The following is an 18,226-nucleotide window of genomic DNA, read 5'->3' as shown; positions in this document are numbered from 1 at the left end:
AAAGCATCATAGCTACAATTCATCATACATGATGTCTCCAAAAAAACAAAAAACAAAAAGACAAACACCAAAAAAAGAGGAAGAAAAAAAAAACATTTACATGGTATGTCTGTAAACTTCAAGGCTAGATAAGAATTTTGAGGTAATGCTCTTCAGCTTGCTGGCTAAAAGTAACAAAAAGTCCATTTTCAAGAAAAGTAGCTAAGTAATAAAGGTACCTGATTATTTTAACTCTTTAACACCAGTGCATCAACAGGAACAGAGTGAGACAAAATTGATTGCAGTACTTATTTGTCATCATTTACAGTTTTAGTTTTGTTTTTCTATTCATACGACACTTGTGGTTATTCATATAGTGTGTGTGTGTGTGTGTGTGTGTGTGTGTGTGTGTGTGTGTGTGTGTGTGTGTGTATGTGTTGGGAGAGTGATGTTGGAACATTCAAAAGCTGCCTTGGTTATTGCTGTCTCAGCATTAGAGAGGAGAACAAGGAAGTCGAAGGGGAAGGTGTCTTCCAAACAGCAAAAACTGATCTCTCCCCTCAGTCCCTGTTGGCTCTCTCTGCGTCTGCTGGGCTGGCTGTGATAGCAAATGTTAATATGACCTGGCCACAGTGTGTGTTTGAATGTACTTTCAAATATTTGAACCACTTGCAGCGCTTGATTTATCTCGAATACTTGAACTGGCCTCAGAGATGGAAACAAATCAAGCACCACCTGCCTCTTCAAGTATTTAAAACTTACTCAGCGACCAGAGTTGAACTTCATATAGAAACTTGTGAATTTCCAACTCGGTTGAAAATGCGTCTCAGTCCTGTTTTGGCCAGGCCTGGTGTCAGTGTGTGTGACTAGAGAAACAGTCTTTTTAAGAGAAGGTCACTAGGAAGCAGCACTTGGTCTGAAACTACCGGGATATGAAGGAAAAAAATACAAATTAAAAAACAAAACAAAACAAAAGGATTTTAATGTGGCAGCGACCGGGAAAATCATCCATCTCATGTGCCCCCTTTAAAGAATAAACCTGAAACATCACATCCCTGTGTGGGCCACCGCTCCAAATCCATTCACAGAAACCTCCAAACTGGGACGGCTGGTTTCGGCTGCATGGAGCGGACCAATCAAAAGGCCTGATTGGTAGCAGACCCAGCCCGCCTGCCACTCCTGAGCAAAAACCAGCCGCCTCGGAGAGAGAGAGACAGGATTCAGATGTGGCAGTGGAAAGACTCAAGACTGGTATTCAAACAGTGTGGGACTGGGTTAACAGTATTGGTTCAGTGTGCATGCACACAAGCACACACACACACACATACACTCAAAGGAAAACAGCTGCGGGGAGGAGTCCTCCCAGAAACAGTCACATGACAGAGAGGCTTTAGGGGGTTAGTGTGTGTGTAGCGGCATGTGTGTGCAGCTAATGATCAAGTATGTGTTGGAATATGTGTGTTGTGGTAGTCAGTGTGTGAGACTGAGTTTTAGGCCAGTCTGGTTTCGTTTCCCTCCTCAGAGTCTACCTGGTCTGATATGTGAGAACTAAAAATCTGCTCTGAAACAGAACAGCTCAATCAACTCATTACCCACAATTCCTTACGCAGCAGCAGCTTTGTCAGACAGACAGCTGGGTTAGCTGTAATGCTGTATATTTGAGAACTGATGTCAGAAAAATGCTGCCAACTACAACAAACAGTCCAGGCGGAGAGGGAAGCAAAAATAAAAAATAAAGATTTGAGAGCTGAAAGCAGCAATAATAATAATAATAATATTAATAGTACTACTGGAACCTTGTGAAGTCCTATTTAAAGGATTGTGGGAGAGAAAAGTGTGGGCGCAGGCCGTCCAGATAGAAAGGAAGAGTCTTTGAAGAGGAGCCGAGCTCTGAGCGAGTGGCTGTGAGGAGTTTCCCTGACTACACTGTCGATCAGAGAGATTTAACTTAACACACACACACACACACACCTCGTTCTCTCTGACGCATAGTAAATATACCTGGCCAAAAAATAACAACAAAGAGTGAGAGAAATCATCAACAACAATGTAAAAGGGGAAAAAAACAGGATTCATAATAGTTTGGATGTTTGTGGTGGAGGCGTGTAAACGTGGCGAGGGGGAGGAAAGGGGGAGGTCAGAGGTGAGGTAATGTCCTAGGCCAGTCAGTTTTGTGTTTCATTTCAGTCACTCTTGTCCTTCTGTGGAGATGCCGCCTCCTCCTCCTCCTCCTCTTCTCCCACCCCTCCATCCTCCAGGGCTGAATCCTCGCCTTTTGTCTCCTCCTCCTCTGCTCCCTCCTCCTTGTCCTCAGCCAAGTCCCTCTCTCCTCCTGCCTTCACCTCCTCCTCCTCTCCTGTAGCTTTCGGCCCCCCCTTCTCCTCCGCGTCTCTCGGAGGGTTTGTGGTCATGGCGTTGCCCCCCAGAGCTCCGGCCATGGCATTCTGCAGCTCGGCCAGGGTGGAGGCGGTGGGGAAGCCGGGCAGGCTGAGCCCCGCTAGGCCTGGAGGTAGGAACATGGAGGGGTATAGGAGGCCAGGGGCCATGGTGGAGAGGAGGAAGGGGTTGAACGCCAGGGAATTGGCTGACATGCCAGCTGCAGCTAACAGGGCTGCGGCATCGCCGTTGATGGATGCCTCAGCCGTCGAATCAGCAGCTGGGACATGAGGAGCTACGGTGACATCACTGACAGATTTCTCCATTTTCTCCGCTGCTCCCTCACCCTCTTTCTCCTTCTTCTTTGCTCCTTCCTCATTACCATCAGCCTCATCCTCGTCATCGTCTCCCACCTCTTCGTAGTCGTCTCCCTCCTCTTTCTCCTCACTATCTCTCTTTCTCTTCGTCGTTGCTGTCTCATCGCTCTCCCCTCCCTCTCCCTCTGCTGTTCCGTTGGTGTTCCGTGAAGTGGCAGCGATGGAGTTTGATGCGGCAGCGGCGGCGGCTGCAGCCGTTGCCAGGTTACCACCAAACAGCCCGCCTAGGCTGAACATGTTGGGGAGGGCAGCGGCCATGTTGGGCAGACCTCCCATGCCGGGCAGCATGAGGGGCAGCATGGAGGCAGCGGCAGCGCTGGCAGCGGCCTGTTTGGGGTCGGTGGGGTGAGGGAAGGCCATCAGACCAGCGGCCAACTGAAGAGACTGAAGGCTCTGGAGGGACGACAGGTCCATTCCTCCAAACAGACTGTTCAACAGCAGAGGGTTGATTCCTCCTGCAGACACACACACACACACACACACACACACACAGGCAGGGTTAAATGAAGCTCGGTAACCCTTAAATCACAAACACTACCTGCTATGAAGTTGAACGGATCCCAGCTTAACGAGTGGTTCCTCGCCTTTTCCTTAAGAGACCACTTCACTATCACTGATAAACTGACAACCCGTCAGTAAGGGAGGTATTTTGTAAATATTTCACATTGTATTCAATGCAAAACAATATCAGTACAGAGCAACTGATAAACTGTACAATTAACCCAAATAGTGAACACAAAACTGCAGGAATCATTTTCATTATTCTTGATTTTTTTTTAGGAACTTCTTGTGTGATTGCATTATGTACATAATATTAATTTTAAAAAATCATACATACTTAATAGGCTTCTTTTTTTGACAAATTCAGTATTTTCTCCTCTGTGGCGCTTGGCCATTGTATTATTAGCTCTTTGGTTGGTACATGTGGATTTGCGTGCGTGATAAAGTAGTTGCTTTAGCAGCAGCTTGTACCTGCAGATGAAGCAGCCGTGGCCAGTGATGCCTGGGCAGCCTGAGCTGCTGCTGCTGCCTGGGCGGCGGCAGCTGCCTTGGCGATCTCAGACTTAGGTCGTCGCCCCCGACGACGGACGCCCTCCTCCCTGACTACAGGGCCAGTCAGAAGGCGGTCAAACATGGCTTCAGGGAGGAAACCCTGTGTGGAGGAGGGTTTTAGGTCAGAAAACAACTTCAGTTTCACAAAGGAACACAATGATGCAACTATTTTCACTTGAAACCCCCAATTTCTAAAGACACATGTAATGAAAACAGTAGGTTTGTTCTTGGTTACTAACCGACTGTTTGACGATATCTGTCCAGTCAGGGGCAATAGAATACTCTGGGTTCTCAAGTAACCATCTGGGAAGCTCCTTCATTGGTGGAGCCATGGCCCCGCCCATCTGAGGAAGAGGACGATGGAATTAATTTATTATGGAGAATCAATTCATGTAGAGACACACAGTTTTAACACGCAGACACTAACTTTGCAGGACGCTTGTCCTTGGATATGAACTACTGCACAATTTTTACTTCCAGCTGTTTTAAATGGAGAATCCAGATATGCTTCAGCTTCAGGTCGACTTACCTTGCGTCCATTGCGTCTGTTGACCACAGGCACTCTCTCTTCCCCAGTCAGGGTGTTGATGTCGATCTTATTGGGGTTTCGACAGCGATGGCGCTTCTGTTTGGGCTTAGAAAACTGAGCCAGCAGTAAATCCTCGCTCTTCTGTTGAAGGGAAACAAAAAACAGAAAGGAAAGTGTGAATTATTTGTGGTTTAGAGAAAAGACCACTGAAAAAGAAGGCAGCAAGAATAAACAGGAGAAAACTTCGTTAAGGTACGGGTCCATTATTTACTAATTTTTTGAGGTTTTTATATCATTATGCAGCTTCTCAGTAGTGTTCATAATATATTCAAATAAACACATTTAAATTTGATTGAAGTACATATATTTTAGCATAAAAATTTTATTTTTCCAAGCCCTTTTAAAAACGTGCCATGTGACCTGACGTAGGTTTCTGCATGATGATGGTGTTACATATTAATTCCCTAACTGGTCAAATGGGCCTCTTTGTGATTGAGGCAAGCCTTCTTTGAGAACTGTGTGTTATTGATCTTCCAAACTGACTTCATTCCTCTTGACCCCCCAACCTACACAGATGTACTGCTGTGGATGCCATGCTTGTTTGGACCATAAAGTCACACAATAACACAAACTAAATGAGTTAGACAGCAGTTGACCTGCTGCTGTTTTTGTCAAAGGAGTCTGGCTTTGAAGAGAGCGATATAACGGCTTTGGTTCCTTGTTGGAAAGGGCTGTCTGACAGCAATGTAAAGCAGTGAAAATATTACACTGACTATGGATAAATACTTCTACAACCCAACTTCAAAAACCTTTCTGTTATTATTATTGTCAGCGATTCCCACTCTAACCTACATCACCGCTTTTTGCTAATGGCTGAGTAGGTGTTTCTTATTCTAAAAACCCAGAAAAAATGCAGATGGACCAGTCCTTGAAGATATAATCATGCTTAGGCTTTAATGGTTCACACTAACAAAGGACTTAAGGTGAAGAGGAAGAAAACATATTCAAATATATTTATAAAAGAGGATGACGTACTGGTGTGAATCCAGCCATGTCCATGGTGTATGTTGGGTGCTGCCTCAGCCACTCTCCCAGCTCCTTGTTAGAAACTGCTGCCTCTTCCTCCTCCAGATTGCCAGAAGCAAGAGATCTGGCACTAGGGCTCTGCTCTGGGACTGTGAGGGATCTGTGAGCACGGGCAGCATCCTGAACCCCCTCCACACCTGAAGCCTTTGTCCCATCAGCATCATCCTGAAAGTTCAGGAGGGACACATAAAGTGGGGGAGAAGGAAAGACATATTTAGTAAGATAGTCATACTGTCTTGTCTTGTGCTGCAATGCTGGCAACTTTACTGCCTATTAAAAGACACAAACACTCCATACCCCTCCTGCTCTCTTGTTGCTCATGAACAACAGCTCCAGGCCTTCCACATTTTTCCTGCGGCCCCGCCTCCTCCTCATGATGGGCAGGTCGGCCTCCAGTGAGCCATTGGCTCTGTGTCCTGAGGGCGGGGCTTGCTGCAGCAACTCCATCTGCGCTTTGAGGGAGGGGCTTGTCACCAGGGCGCTAGGGAAGCCGGCCAATGAGGGAGAGGCCTTGTGGTGATGGTGTATCCCCTGAACAACAATTCAAATCACTTTTAGTAAAAACACATGACTCTGTTTCTCAATAAGAACTACTATGACGTTAAGTTTTTGGTAGTTTCGTTAAGCAGTTCCTAATTAAGAATCATAATAAGGAACTAATTGGACTGTGTGTGAGTTTGTGTGAGCACCTTGGTGAGGTCTATAGCCTGGCTTTGGGACTCTGCAGCAGAGTGGCTCTCTCTCAGCTGAGCAACCATCTCCATCAGGTTACGTCTCTTGGCTGCCCTCTCTGCCTCAATCTCGATCTTCCTCCTCCTCCTTCTCCTCTGGCGAGGCACTGACAGGCTCAGAGCGTCCTCCTGCAGCATCAGGTAAACAGTTACACCTGGGTCAGCCTAACAGCAGAAGCTTACCAAGGGGAGCTTGTCATATGATTGTTACTGGTACTTCAGCAATAGTTACCACAGATGACATTAACACACAGCGCTAACAGGCTGATTCTAGGGTTTAATATAAACAAATATAATTGCCATTAGCCTGAAATGCTACAACTATCTCACGCTTAAAACTGGCTGCGTTTTGAGATGGATGAAAAACTAAGTTGAAAAATTGACATCAAACATCAAATATCTGAGGGTGTGTGTGTGTGTGTGCACAAACACTCACATGAACCTGGGGTGATAGTGTTTTATCCTCACTCCCACTGTAAGGTGTATGAATGCCGGCCATCGTCAGCTCAGCTAGGCTCCGCCTCTGGAGCGGGCTCTCGGTCACAGTGGCTACAGACGCCGCGGTTACCGTGGAGCCATGCCCTGGCAACAGGTTGCTGGGGAAGTCAAAGATGTGGCGTCTGTTGACAGGCCACTTGCCCTTTAGGATGGCCTCGCAGATGTTATCCATCCGGTTGATCATCACTCGATCCTGAGGGGGGGGGGTAGAAAATGGAGAGAGGTGATGACGGACTATTCTAGAAAGTGTAGTTCATTCTCAAACAGTTACAGACTTATAGGCCTGTATTAGAGACATACCATCATTCCAAATTTTCCCTGTTTTTAGAAGTATATTTGATCAAGAAGCAGCCATGTTGATGGATACATTTCCACAGCAATAATACCATTAGTACAGCACCAGAGTCATATAATACTCATTCTTCTGCTCTGACTTTCTCTTTTAAAGCATTGTTTTTATTCAACAACTAATTCCAGTGGAGTCTACTTTGACCTTTTTCAAATGCTGTTATGCAGCTGTTGATGAAACAGCCTCCAAATGGTTCAATCATTTCTCTTCCTGGAGACATTGAATATAGGGCAGTACGTTTGTTTTCATAATGGATAAATCTGAGTTTTAATTTTTCAGTCTATATGTCTTTTTGTTCTCTTGAAAACCAGATTCCACTGAGAAAAACAGCAATTTAACATCGCCTAACACAGGAGCTGCTGGTCTACTGCTGCCTTCCTTAATCAGTTATTTTCAGTTATTGTCTGACTTTGGAGTTTAAAAGGGTTAGTTTGGATTTACCATAATCACAGGACAAGACAAATTAACTGTTTGAGGAGGCTGCAGACCAGCAGCTGTCTAGCACGCTAAAATTACTGTTTTTGTCAGTGGTGGCTTTTACCAGAGCATAGATGAGGAACTGAAGCTGTCAATGGCTCCCCAGTTGGAAAGGGCTGTCTGCAGCAAGGTACAGCTGTGAAAATATCCTCAGTATAGCGTACACTTAAAATGATATTTCTTGTGGGGCAAATTAATGCTTTGCTGCCTGCCCCCTCCACAGCAGTACATTGCTTAGCTTCTGTGGCGGTTCTCCTGCCTGCCTCTCCAAACTGGAGGCATGCTGACAGACATCTACTGTATGCACTACACTGACTATGGATAAATACCTCATACAACCCCACTTTAAAAAAATCAGGCCTTTCCCTTTAATGACTGTTAGAAAAACTGTTACACTAATTAATTCACAAATCGTTAACACTGTGATTTAATTTGAAATATACAGAATTGCTGAGTTTTATTGACAGGCGATTAAGAGCTAACTAAAGGGAAGTAACTGAAATTACTGAATGATAACTGCATGATTAGTACTCAGCTTTTATTAGCGCATGGCTTTTATTGGTCTGACTGCTAACTGAGACTCACCTTAGGCCAGAATGAGAAGGAGTAGGTGCGGTCCTGTAAGGCCTGCAGTGCAGACGTTTCCGGCAGGTCGTCGGGGCAGAACCCGTCTCTGGTTTCGTTTTGAGCCGACGTGCTCAGAGACGCGATACTCTCCTCATCAAAGTTCTTCTGCTCTGACGCAGCACTCGCTGTGGAGGGAGGGAAAGTCACGTTGCCGCTCTTAATTAAAAAGGGTTTCCAAATCGTTATCAAGGGATCCGAATTCATTTTATTCTCTTGCCCCTAGAACTTATTAAAACACTGCCAAGTCACGAGGGGAAAGACCAGAAATAGGCCTGTGACCGAGTGTGGTGTCAGCAATGACGGGAGCCGACAACCAGGGCAAATAAACAGGAGGGATTATAATAAACCAGAGTACAGTTAAAGTTAGACATGTGAGACATCAATGTTGTATAAGAGCTGCATTTAGAACTTCACATCATCGTCTCTCTGATTACCCAAACCCAAAAGTCTAAACATTGTGCTCACTGAGATCAATGACTCTGACCACCTCCAATGCAATAAACTTTTCACTTACCTTCAGCCTGGGAGGATTTCTCTGATTTGTCATCTTCATCCATCCTCTCTTCCTCTTCCTCCTCTGGGCTTTTCTCTGTGTCAGCGGACTTTGGAGATTTAAGAGCCTCTGGGTTCTCCCTCTCCTCTCTGTCTTCCTGCTCTGCAGCCTTGTGGTCCAGTTGTGCTTTAGGAGAGGAGTCAGGATGTTCCATGAGCTCAGTGGTCTTCTCCGTCTGCTCCCTGAGAGAGTCAACATTCTTCTTCTCTTCTGTTAAGTCTTTGTCTTGGTCATCTGCTGGCTTGGAAGTCTTCTCTTCTTCTCCACTCTGCTCCACTTTCTGCTCCTCCTGCTCCTCCTGCTCCTCTTTTTCTACTTTTGGCTGGGCCTCCTCTTCCTCTTTCTTCACCTCCTTTCTCGGTGAAGTGTTGATTTCCTCTTTCCCTTCTCCAGCCTCTCCCTCATTTTCCTTCTGTTCATCAGGAGTTTCAGTCTTGGTACATGGAATGTTGCTGGCATCTCCTTTCTCCGTTTCCATTTCCACCTCCATCTTCACCTCCTTCCCTTCTCCCTCCTCCTCTTTAACTGCATTTTTGGCAGCAGCTGCAGCGCTCGCCAGCTCTGCAGAAGTGAGGAGGGGTGCAGGGGTGCTTTCCACTGCACCCATCCCCGCTTTGGTGATCTCTCCTTGAAGTCCAATGCTGACACCGGCCCCTCGCTGGCTTGTAAAGCGCTGGTGGGCATCAAGAAAGGCCAAGGTAGGGTCGTTTAAAATGTGATAATCTGTGCGGCTTACGCCGTGCTTTGAGGCCCCTAGGAGGAGATCCCGGTCGTGGCGGCCACACTCCCACCACTCCGGGAGGTCTGGGGAGGGCTGGCAAAGCTTGAGGCGCTCAGAGAGCAGTGGGTGGGGGAGGACCTGCTCTCGGATGCGGCGGAGCAGCTCAATGCGGTACAGGGTGCGAGAGGCACGCTCCTCTGTGATGGGGTCAATGATCAGGGTTGGGTCTGGGAGTTCTGATGAGATAAAGGACAGACCTTTTTAATAAGACAATCAAGAAATACCATATTAGACTGTTCTTTCCCCAGTACTCGCAAACAAACTTTGACACTTAAGTTACACAATACATAACAATGAAAAGGCACCTTAACCCCACACAATTTATGTTTCTTCCTACCTGTTTCAGTCTTGACCTGCATCCTGCAGACCCGTTTACACATGGCAATGAATGAATAGTAATATTTCTCCAAGCTCTCATCTGTTTTCTTGTCCAGTCGGGCAAAGGCCCTGAACTGTGCCCAGTCAAATTTCTGACGTTGGGTGTCAAAGACAACTCCAAAGGTGGACACTACACGGTAGAAATCAGCCTCCTCACGACGAGTCCATCTAACAGGACAAAAATTAATGAGTTATTGAAAATATATTCTCAATTACAAAAACTAACATATGATTCTGGTATATTTAAAAGCTGTTTTACATCAATATGTATCCATACACAAGAGTTAAAGAAAACTTGTAACTCTGTGACATTGAATGTAACACTACCTTTGTCTTCTCTCCTTGTAGTACATGGCTCCATCAGTCATCAGGGAGCTGGCAGTCATCACTGGTGACGCCTCTGGCATGAACTGCCCACCTTTGGCAAAGTAAGCGCCTCCTTTAGCCAGATACGGGCTTCCTTCTGTCACGAACACCCCTGCTCCATCTTGGATATAAGTCGCCCCTCCTCCTCCTGTATCGGTAACCATGCCGATGGCAGGCAGGAACTCCCTGCGTCGCCGTCTGCGTCCGTCGGGCCGGTTGAGGGCCTCCTGGCGGAGCTGCTCCCTGCGGTTGGAGCGCTGGTAGGCCGTGATGAGGCGACGCAGACGGGCAGTCAAAGCCGAGGCTGCTGGCCAATACAGTCGCTCACTGGAGCCTGAAGCTCCGCCCACAGCAGCACTTTGACCGTTTTCACCTGATTTCGCTATATGAGAGGAGAGAAGACAGAGAGAGTAGCAGAGTGGCCATTACATCACTTGTTCTACATTTTGGGAGTTGAAGTTTGAATGTTTAACATGTTCATGTGCTCATATGGCAAAAATCCTGTCGATTTCTCACTGAAAAGCCTATAGCAGTCACCAACACAGTGATTTCTACATGAAATACTTCACTAAGGCATTCAAAACCAACAGTTATGTTATCTTATTTTACTTCAGAGTTTTCCATTTTATTATGGTCAACAGTTTTTGTCAAAACAAACTGATTTAAAATGGGCTGGTAAGATTTTGCTTAGGGTTGTACAGGACTATTGCTGTGGATGTTGTGTAAAGAAGACTGCATGGTCACCTTCTCATCTTTTGCCCATAAAAAGCTTACATTATTAAATTATTCTGCTTTGAGAACACCATTTTCCCTCTCCCTCTGTGGGTGAATTTTAAGTTTACCTTCGGCTTCACCTTCCACAGTGTCATCTTTGTCATCCAGTGGTGAGTTGGTGAAGTCATCCATGTCATCTTTAAAAGGCATTCGCAGTGGCTTGTACTCTGGATCCTCATCCTCACTGTAGAGGTTGGGGAAAAGGCAAGGAATTCAAGATTTTAATTTCATGGAAAAACAGTGAGTTAAATTTCACTGAGTGATCATTTTCAGTTTTAATATCTGGAGAACTAACAACACAGCAAAGGGGAAAGGAAAATATTAAAAAGAAGGTGGAAAAAACAACACAACAAAGTATGGCTCCCGTTTAACTCAAGGAATTTTCAATCAACATCAAGGTTTTTGGGGAAATACAATCACTTATAATAAGCATGTTTCACAGGAAGTAAAGACAACCAATTTTAAGTTTAAACAAACAGAAAAGGTACATCAGATGCAGAAACATGTAGGCCGACATCTGCTCTCAGTCACATGTTTGGAGATACTGGATTATTTGGCAATTTGCGGTTTTTGTTTTAGATCAAAATCATTTCACCCCAAAATCAAAACAATGTAGTTTATCTCTTACCTGTAGTGCTATTCATTAGTCCACATTGTTTTGGTGTGAGTTGCTGAGAGTTAGAGCTACTGGCCGTAGAGATGTCTGCCTTCTCTTCAATATAATGGATAAGGGTGTAAACCACTTGTTTCATTACCATACAATATTATATTAATTCTTTCACGATAGTATTAATTCGTATTAAATTAGCCTATCAGCTAGAAGACGCCCTCTCCTCGAAGCTTAACAAATTATATGTAACATTATTATTTTTCCTTACTCACCCTTGTTTTAAGTCACTGCATCTCCTCAGCTCAGCTGAATATCAGCCTGCATGCACATTTTCTCACCTACTTCTCGCTCACCTAGCACCACTGAGCTTGCTAACGTTACAGGTCACCCGAGGAGGACCCCATTAATGTTTACATCTGTCATGAGCACGTGCCTTTCGTCTATGAGTAGATGCACACTTCCTTCTGTGCAATAATATGGTTGAAATGTGTCGTTTGGAAGAAAAATAGTTTCTACATGAAACTGCTCACAACAAAGTCAGTGGATGATCTTAAGTAACTGGGTCATGATTTCTAGAAAGAGACACTGCTGTTGAGTTGTTCAAATGTATTTTTACGGCGCTTTGAGCATCACAAGCAGAGTCCCGTTCCTATATACTGGAGAGAAGGCAGACATCTCTACAGCCAATATCTCCAACACTCCGCAACCAAAACTATTTAGACTGATAAATAGCACTACAGGTAAGTAGTAAATATAAATATTTTGATATATTTTGATTTTGGTGATTTTTGGTGAACTGTCCCTTTTACATATTCTGAGCTGTGTTAAAGCTCACCAAAGGAGTAGGAAGTGAAAAATGAAAGGGAAAGAGACTGGAAAAAGGGATTAAAATGTGATATCACAGACAGAGATAGAAGACTCAAAAACAGAGTAAATAATACTAAAGGGAAGGGGGAGTGAAGCCTGCTCTCTTACCCCTCGGCGCCATCTGCCATCATGTCGGTGCCCCTCTGCTCAGCGGCGATAGCCTTGGCGTCCGGCATGCCCACCCTCTCCAAGAAACACAGGGCGGGGTCAGCTCGCATCGAGTTGTACTTCTCATAGCCTGAAGAGAGTTAGAGAAAAAATACAGAGGCTTGAAATCCATCTCTGGAAATGCACAGGCTACAAAGTGGACTTTAATCAGGAAGGAGTCGACGTAGTTTCAGAAAGACTTAAAAGTTATTGGTCAACAAACGCACAGCTAGACAAACTCTTAGAAAGAAAGGTGGGAAAAAAGTTGTGCTTTCTAGCTCACTCCTAGACAGACATGATGCTACACAGTCCAACACACACTCCTTTTTAACACATGCACACACGCACACACAGCATCCAATATTAAATGAAGGAGTAGACAAAAACAGCAGCAGAAGGGCAGACCCCAGGAGCCAGCTGCTGACAAGACAGACAGCTCGTGCGTGTGTATCTGTGCATGTACACTTGCCTCCGTTCTGTTTGTGTGTGTGCTTATCCAAGTGAGCCTGCAGGTGCTCATTTGTGTCAGAGAGAGAAAGAGAGAGAGATAGAGAGGGGGAGAGAATGAAAAGGGGAAAAGTGCGTGTCATGGCGTCTGTGAAAGTGAGCTAGTGGGTGTGAGAAACTGTGCCTGTGTGTGTGTTTGTCCGTTAGGGGCATTCAAGCAGAACAGATTAGAATGTGCAGATCCTACTGAGACACACAGTGAAGGAGAGAGGGGGGAGGGAGAGAGAGAGAGAGAGAGAGAGAGAGAGAGAGAGAGAGAGAGAGAGAGAGAGAGAGAGAGAGAGAGAGAGAGAGGGTGGGTGGGGGAATGGGAGGAATGAGAAGAAAATGCAGAGGAGAAGGTGAGATGAGGGGAAAAAAGGACAGAAGGAAGAAATGAGAGTGGAGAGGACAGGAGGAAGGAGAAGAGGAGCGAGGACGACCACCATGACAGAACCACACTGCCACGCTCTCCTTCAACCTTTCCATCATCCCTCCTTCCTTCTCTCTCTCCATCACATTTCAATTAGGAGAGATGTGACGCATTGTTTCTAACCGTCTCTCTCTCTCTCTCTCTCTCTCTCTCTCTCTCTCTCTCTCTCTCTCACACACACACACACACACACACACTTCTGTGCCCGCAGCCAAACGTTAATCATCGGGGCCTTTACAGGCCATCACTTTTCTGTGTGTGTGTGTGTATGTGATGCATTGTTTTGTGTGCCTGTGTGTGTCTGCATACAAAGCTCACTGTGTGTGGATGTGTGTGTTAGTCCTCCCCCCCACCCAAGGGCCTCCCTAGTGAATGAGGATTATAATTAACTATGGGTGAGCCCTTTTGTATTCCTGTATTCTTGTGTGTGTGTGTGTATGTGAGTATGTGTGTGTGTCCTAATTGAATCATAGAGGGTGGCAATGATGGAAAAATTATGACAATTATGCCAAATTAATATGAATGAGGGTCTCCATCCGCAGCGCACAGACACGACACTCGGCCTCATCGGTCTGTCACTGGGAGTCACATTCAGTCACCACCCAAAGGTGGCTCACTTGGAGATTCACGCAACTTCTCCAAATGACGATGCAAATAACCCGGTTACCAGTTAACGGAGAGAACAGATTTTGTTATTTTAACCTTGAAAGTTGCTTTTGTTAATTTTCTTATTTGTAACATTAACACCTGTAACAAACTGCACAGTGGAAACACACACACACACACAAACACACAACTGCAGCTCGCGGTAAAACCAGCCATCAATCACACTCCCGATAGCACACTGAGCCTGCCAGCTGCGTACCGCTATCACCATAGCAACACCAATCAACCAGTGGCAGCAGAAGTGGGTGGGATGTGTTTGTGTGTGTGCTCTCACCCGGTTTGAATATGATGTGTGTGTGTGTGTGTGTGTGTGTGTGAGTGCTTGCGTGATGCTTACTGGGTTGGAAGCTGCTGGAGTGTGTCTGAAGGTGCTGACATGTTATCTGTGGGTGTGTGATGTTCATTTTGTATTCACCGTGTATGTGCGTTATGGCTGCCGTGTTGGAAGATGTGGATCTGTATGTACGGGAGGCGGGTGAGGATGCCGGTGTGGGTTTCTTACCGTGTTTGAAGACGCCAATGAGCAGGGATTTGTCGGCCTCACTGTCCCACCAGTCAGCTGGGACCTCGGCATGGAACGGCTGGGGGATCCAAATATCGAGCTCACTGTGGAAGAAATAAACATATCACATCACTGGTAATTAAACTAAACTGTGTGTGTTCAATTTGGGCATCAGACTTGTATTTCAGTACTGAGCGGGGATAAGAACAAAAGGAAGGGCAGAAATTAGATTATGAGCCATTTGTGTTGTAATCAGATTGTAAAAGCTGTCAGCTGCCGAGCAGAAATAAAAACTAATATCCAAAATATGAAAAATTTAGAGCATGTGACTTTTAAACATGGAGGTGGCTAAGCCAGTGGCTAGCAGCTAACAGAGCTAACTCTATGAACAGTGCTAAACAATAACAGTGCTGACAGAGCTAACAGTGGTAACCAGGGGGGAACTAGAGAGTGGGTGATACATGCACCAACATGCTAGCACAACCGGACCAGCTTACCACAACAAACCAGAGAGAAACTCATATGACAACACACACGTGACTTCATTCTCTGCTCAGGATGCCACTATGTCTTTACATAGGAAATAGTGGTTTGCTGCTACATTGATGTCCTGATTGTTGCATTCAGAACCTCTGACTGTTAATATAAAGAGTTATTCAGCTGTAAGTTGTGTTCTGGTCTTCTGAGCTGCACCTTCAATATTCACAGTGTCTCCATCTTACAAATAAAATGTGATCACTGCACCAAAATATGAGGCATAATTATAAGTAGATAACAGAAGACAGACAGTATTTCTGGTTCTGCAGCATTGATTATGATCCTTTTCTAAGGGGACCTATTATGCTCATTTTGAGTTACATACTTGTATGTAAGGTTTCAACTCGAACATGTTTATGTGCTTTAATGGTTTCCCTCATATAGTGAATTCACCCTCTGTTTGAGAAGGCTCTGTTTAGCACCCGTCTCTTTAAGTCCCCCCCCACGAAAAAGCCCAGTCTACTTTGATTTGTCAGTGCTTCCAGGTCTTCCATATCTCGGCATCTCTGCACCGTCATTGCAGCCGGGGAATAACTGGGACAGAGGATAGCAGCACTTTTTACCGTGGAAAATCACAGAAAACAGCTTTTAAACACAACCTGACATGCTCCATCAAGAATATGATCCAAAATAAGGAAGACGAAATTTACATCAGCAACCAAATTTACTTGTTTCCCTGTGGCATGTCGCCACATGTAGCAGTCTAAACTACATACTTTAAACACTTGCAGTATCATGCCTAGAGCAGATATAAAGATATAAAGAAATCCTGCACACTATGATGTCATACTGTAGCCAGAAGTAGGTAAAATGTTGGAAACGGATGGTTCACGGCGGTAGGAAGCCTGAGGTGTTTGATCACAGGGATTACTTTTACCTCATTATTTGAATCTCTGGCCACTTTAATATGAATATCCTTCAAAATATGGAAAAACACAACACCTCTCTATAAACTGTCCATCCTGTGTCAACAATGTTATGTTTGGAATGTTAAATCAGTGGAGTGCTCCTTTAAGTGTACCTATTTATACATTCTGACATTCTGTTTCCATCCCAGCCTGAAATTTAGGAACACAAGAGTAACACTAACATGTTCACAATCATCTCCCCCATGGTCTCATTTGTTTACTTTAATTTTATCAAGTTGTTTCATTTTAACTGACAGTTACTTGAGAGCAATATACTGGTGCCACCAACATTCTACCTAAACTTAGACTCTGAGGTGTTGCTCTCAACAATTTCTTTTAAATTACAACCAAAACCAGTTATCTGGTCAACAACAGAATTCTTCATGCATGTAAATGACAAACTGAGAACAGCTATAATGAGCAAGGTTTCTGCAGGGTGTGTTGTATGTTGCAGCACCAAAATAAAATAAAAAAAATAAAAAAGATTCCTCCATTATGGAAAGAAGAAGGTAGAAAATGGTGTTTCCAGCTAGTTATGGAGAGAAAGGGTACAATACACAATGGAAGCAGAAAGACAGAGGGTGACAGGAGGAGAGAAGAAACCGGGGAAACAGTCCCTTATCTCTGCAAACAGCAGCATGCCCGGCCTTGGCAACACACACACATACGCGTGCGCGCCAAGACTGGCATGCTAAATCCCCCTGGCATATGTTGGCACGATGGCACCCCGTATGCTCACGTCTGGCATGCGCTGACACACACACACACACACACACACACACACACACACACACACACACACACACACACACACACACACACACACACACAGCAGGTCTGTCACAGTAGCCATTGAGAGGGAGGGGGGAGGGAGTGGGAGAGATCAACATGAAGTGCACGTGCTCCACATTATAAATGCAATCACATCTGGGTGAAAGGGTGATGAGAGGGGGGATGGGAGATGATGAGAGACTAAAGTGGACTGCAGAGACGAGGAAGAGATGGACAGATGGCAAGAAAGGTGTAGCGAGAGAGAGAAAAAGATGGAGCAAGCAGTGAAGGAGTTGTCAGAAGGAGATGAAGAAAACAGTAGAGTTAACCTTCACATCAACAACCTTGCACTGTAAGGCCTTGTGCCAAATGATAAGTAAAAGCTAGTTAAGATGTGAAAAAACCCAACACACAATACTCCAAATGGGTCAAAACTGCGATAAAAAGCTCATTTTCCCCAGATAAAGTAACTGTGGTGTATCTGTCAGAATAGAAAGAACTGTGCCAAAGAGGCCACTAGAACAGACAGAAATACACTCCACTAATAATTCATCACACATTCATATAAATAACCATCTCTCAACTCACTTTCATGATGCATCCAATACATGGAAGCCTTTCCATTCACTGTGAACACCTAGAATGCTGTAAATTACTCTGCTGCCCAGGATGGATGTCCTTTTTGGGTTTGGAATAAATGTTGCGAAACTTATGGACACTTAAAGGAGGTTTGGACAAATTCTTATTAGAAAGTGTTGGATGAGTAAGACTCACAAAGCCAGAGGCAGCCACTTCTTCTCCTGTCCATGCAGACACACTGACTCAGTTAAGTTAGCAATAAAACAGATCACAAACAAGAAAGCTTGGTCTTGTTTTAAGATCTCCAGATGTCTGTGAGAGGAAGTGTGGCTCTGCCAGATTAATTTGTTATAAACAGAACAGGAACTGAATAGTTAGCTTGAAAAGGAAAAGGCTCAGTAACAAAAACACTGAGGAAGCAAAGGAAAAAATGCCTCCTGTGTTGGAATCAGTCCTCTATAGTGTGGGAGAGTCACAGACCAGGCATGTCCGAAGTCTGGCCCAAGGGCCAATCATGGGCTTCAGACTGATTTTAAAGGCCCCTCAGCTTATTTTTCAGAAAATGCTATGCGTGGCCCACCACACAATATTGGTTAATCAAGCAAGGTCACTTTGCATTTTTTCCGTTCACCTCATGCTGGCAGGACTATCTTTCGGTTTTTAGACACACAACAAATAGGAACTACACAGGCGGAACTAATGTGTTTTCATAAACAGACGGCAGACAAGCAAAGGATTGGTTATCTCACAGCAGACATTTCCTGCTAGCTAGCAGACATGGCCACA

General features: G+C 44.9%; 1 protein-coding gene across 2 annotated transcripts in view; it reads right to left on the bottom strand.

The window, feature by feature from the left end:
• Positions 1-355: 355 nt before the first annotated feature.
• The window catches only part of chd7 (chromodomain helicase DNA binding protein 7), a 93,328-nt gene continuing 75,457 nt past the window's right edge, over positions 356-18,226 (bottom strand). For both annotated transcript variants that reach the window (XM_050033645.1, XM_050033646.1), the window contains exons 27-41: positions 14,646-14,749; positions 12,520-12,649; positions 11,003-11,118; positions 10,122-10,542; positions 9,754-9,962; positions 8,597-9,592; positions 8,041-8,207; positions 6,568-6,822; positions 6,090-6,260; positions 5,698-5,931; positions 5,350-5,565; positions 4,315-4,455; positions 4,025-4,129; positions 3,705-3,885; positions 356-3,187 (exon numbers count right to left, since the gene is read on the bottom strand). In XM_050033645.1, the coding sequence (XP_049889602.1) occupies positions 2,163-3,187; positions 3,705-3,885; positions 4,025-4,129; positions 4,315-4,455; positions 5,350-5,565; positions 5,698-5,931; positions 6,090-6,260; positions 6,568-6,822; positions 8,041-8,207; positions 8,597-9,592; positions 9,754-9,962; positions 10,122-10,542; positions 11,003-11,118; positions 12,520-12,649; positions 14,646-14,749 (4,471 nt within the window). In that variant the 3' untranslated portion in view covers positions 356-2,162. The remainder of the gene's footprint in view (positions 3,188-3,704; positions 3,886-4,024; positions 4,130-4,314; positions 4,456-5,349; positions 5,566-5,697; positions 5,932-6,089; positions 6,261-6,567; positions 6,823-8,040; positions 8,208-8,596; positions 9,593-9,753; positions 9,963-10,121; positions 10,543-11,002; positions 11,119-12,519; positions 12,650-14,645; positions 14,750-18,226) is intronic.

The sequence above is a fragment of the Epinephelus moara genome, chromosome 21 (assembly GCF_006386435.1).
Source record: "Epinephelus moara isolate mb chromosome 21, YSFRI_EMoa_1.0, whole genome shotgun sequence".
In the NCBI taxonomy this organism is placed as follows: domain Eukaryota; kingdom Metazoa; phylum Chordata; class Actinopteri; order Perciformes; family Serranidae; genus Epinephelus; species Epinephelus moara.
The sequence above is the reverse complement of the archived record's forward strand: the minus strand, read 5'-3'. Positions and strand labels throughout refer to the sequence as shown.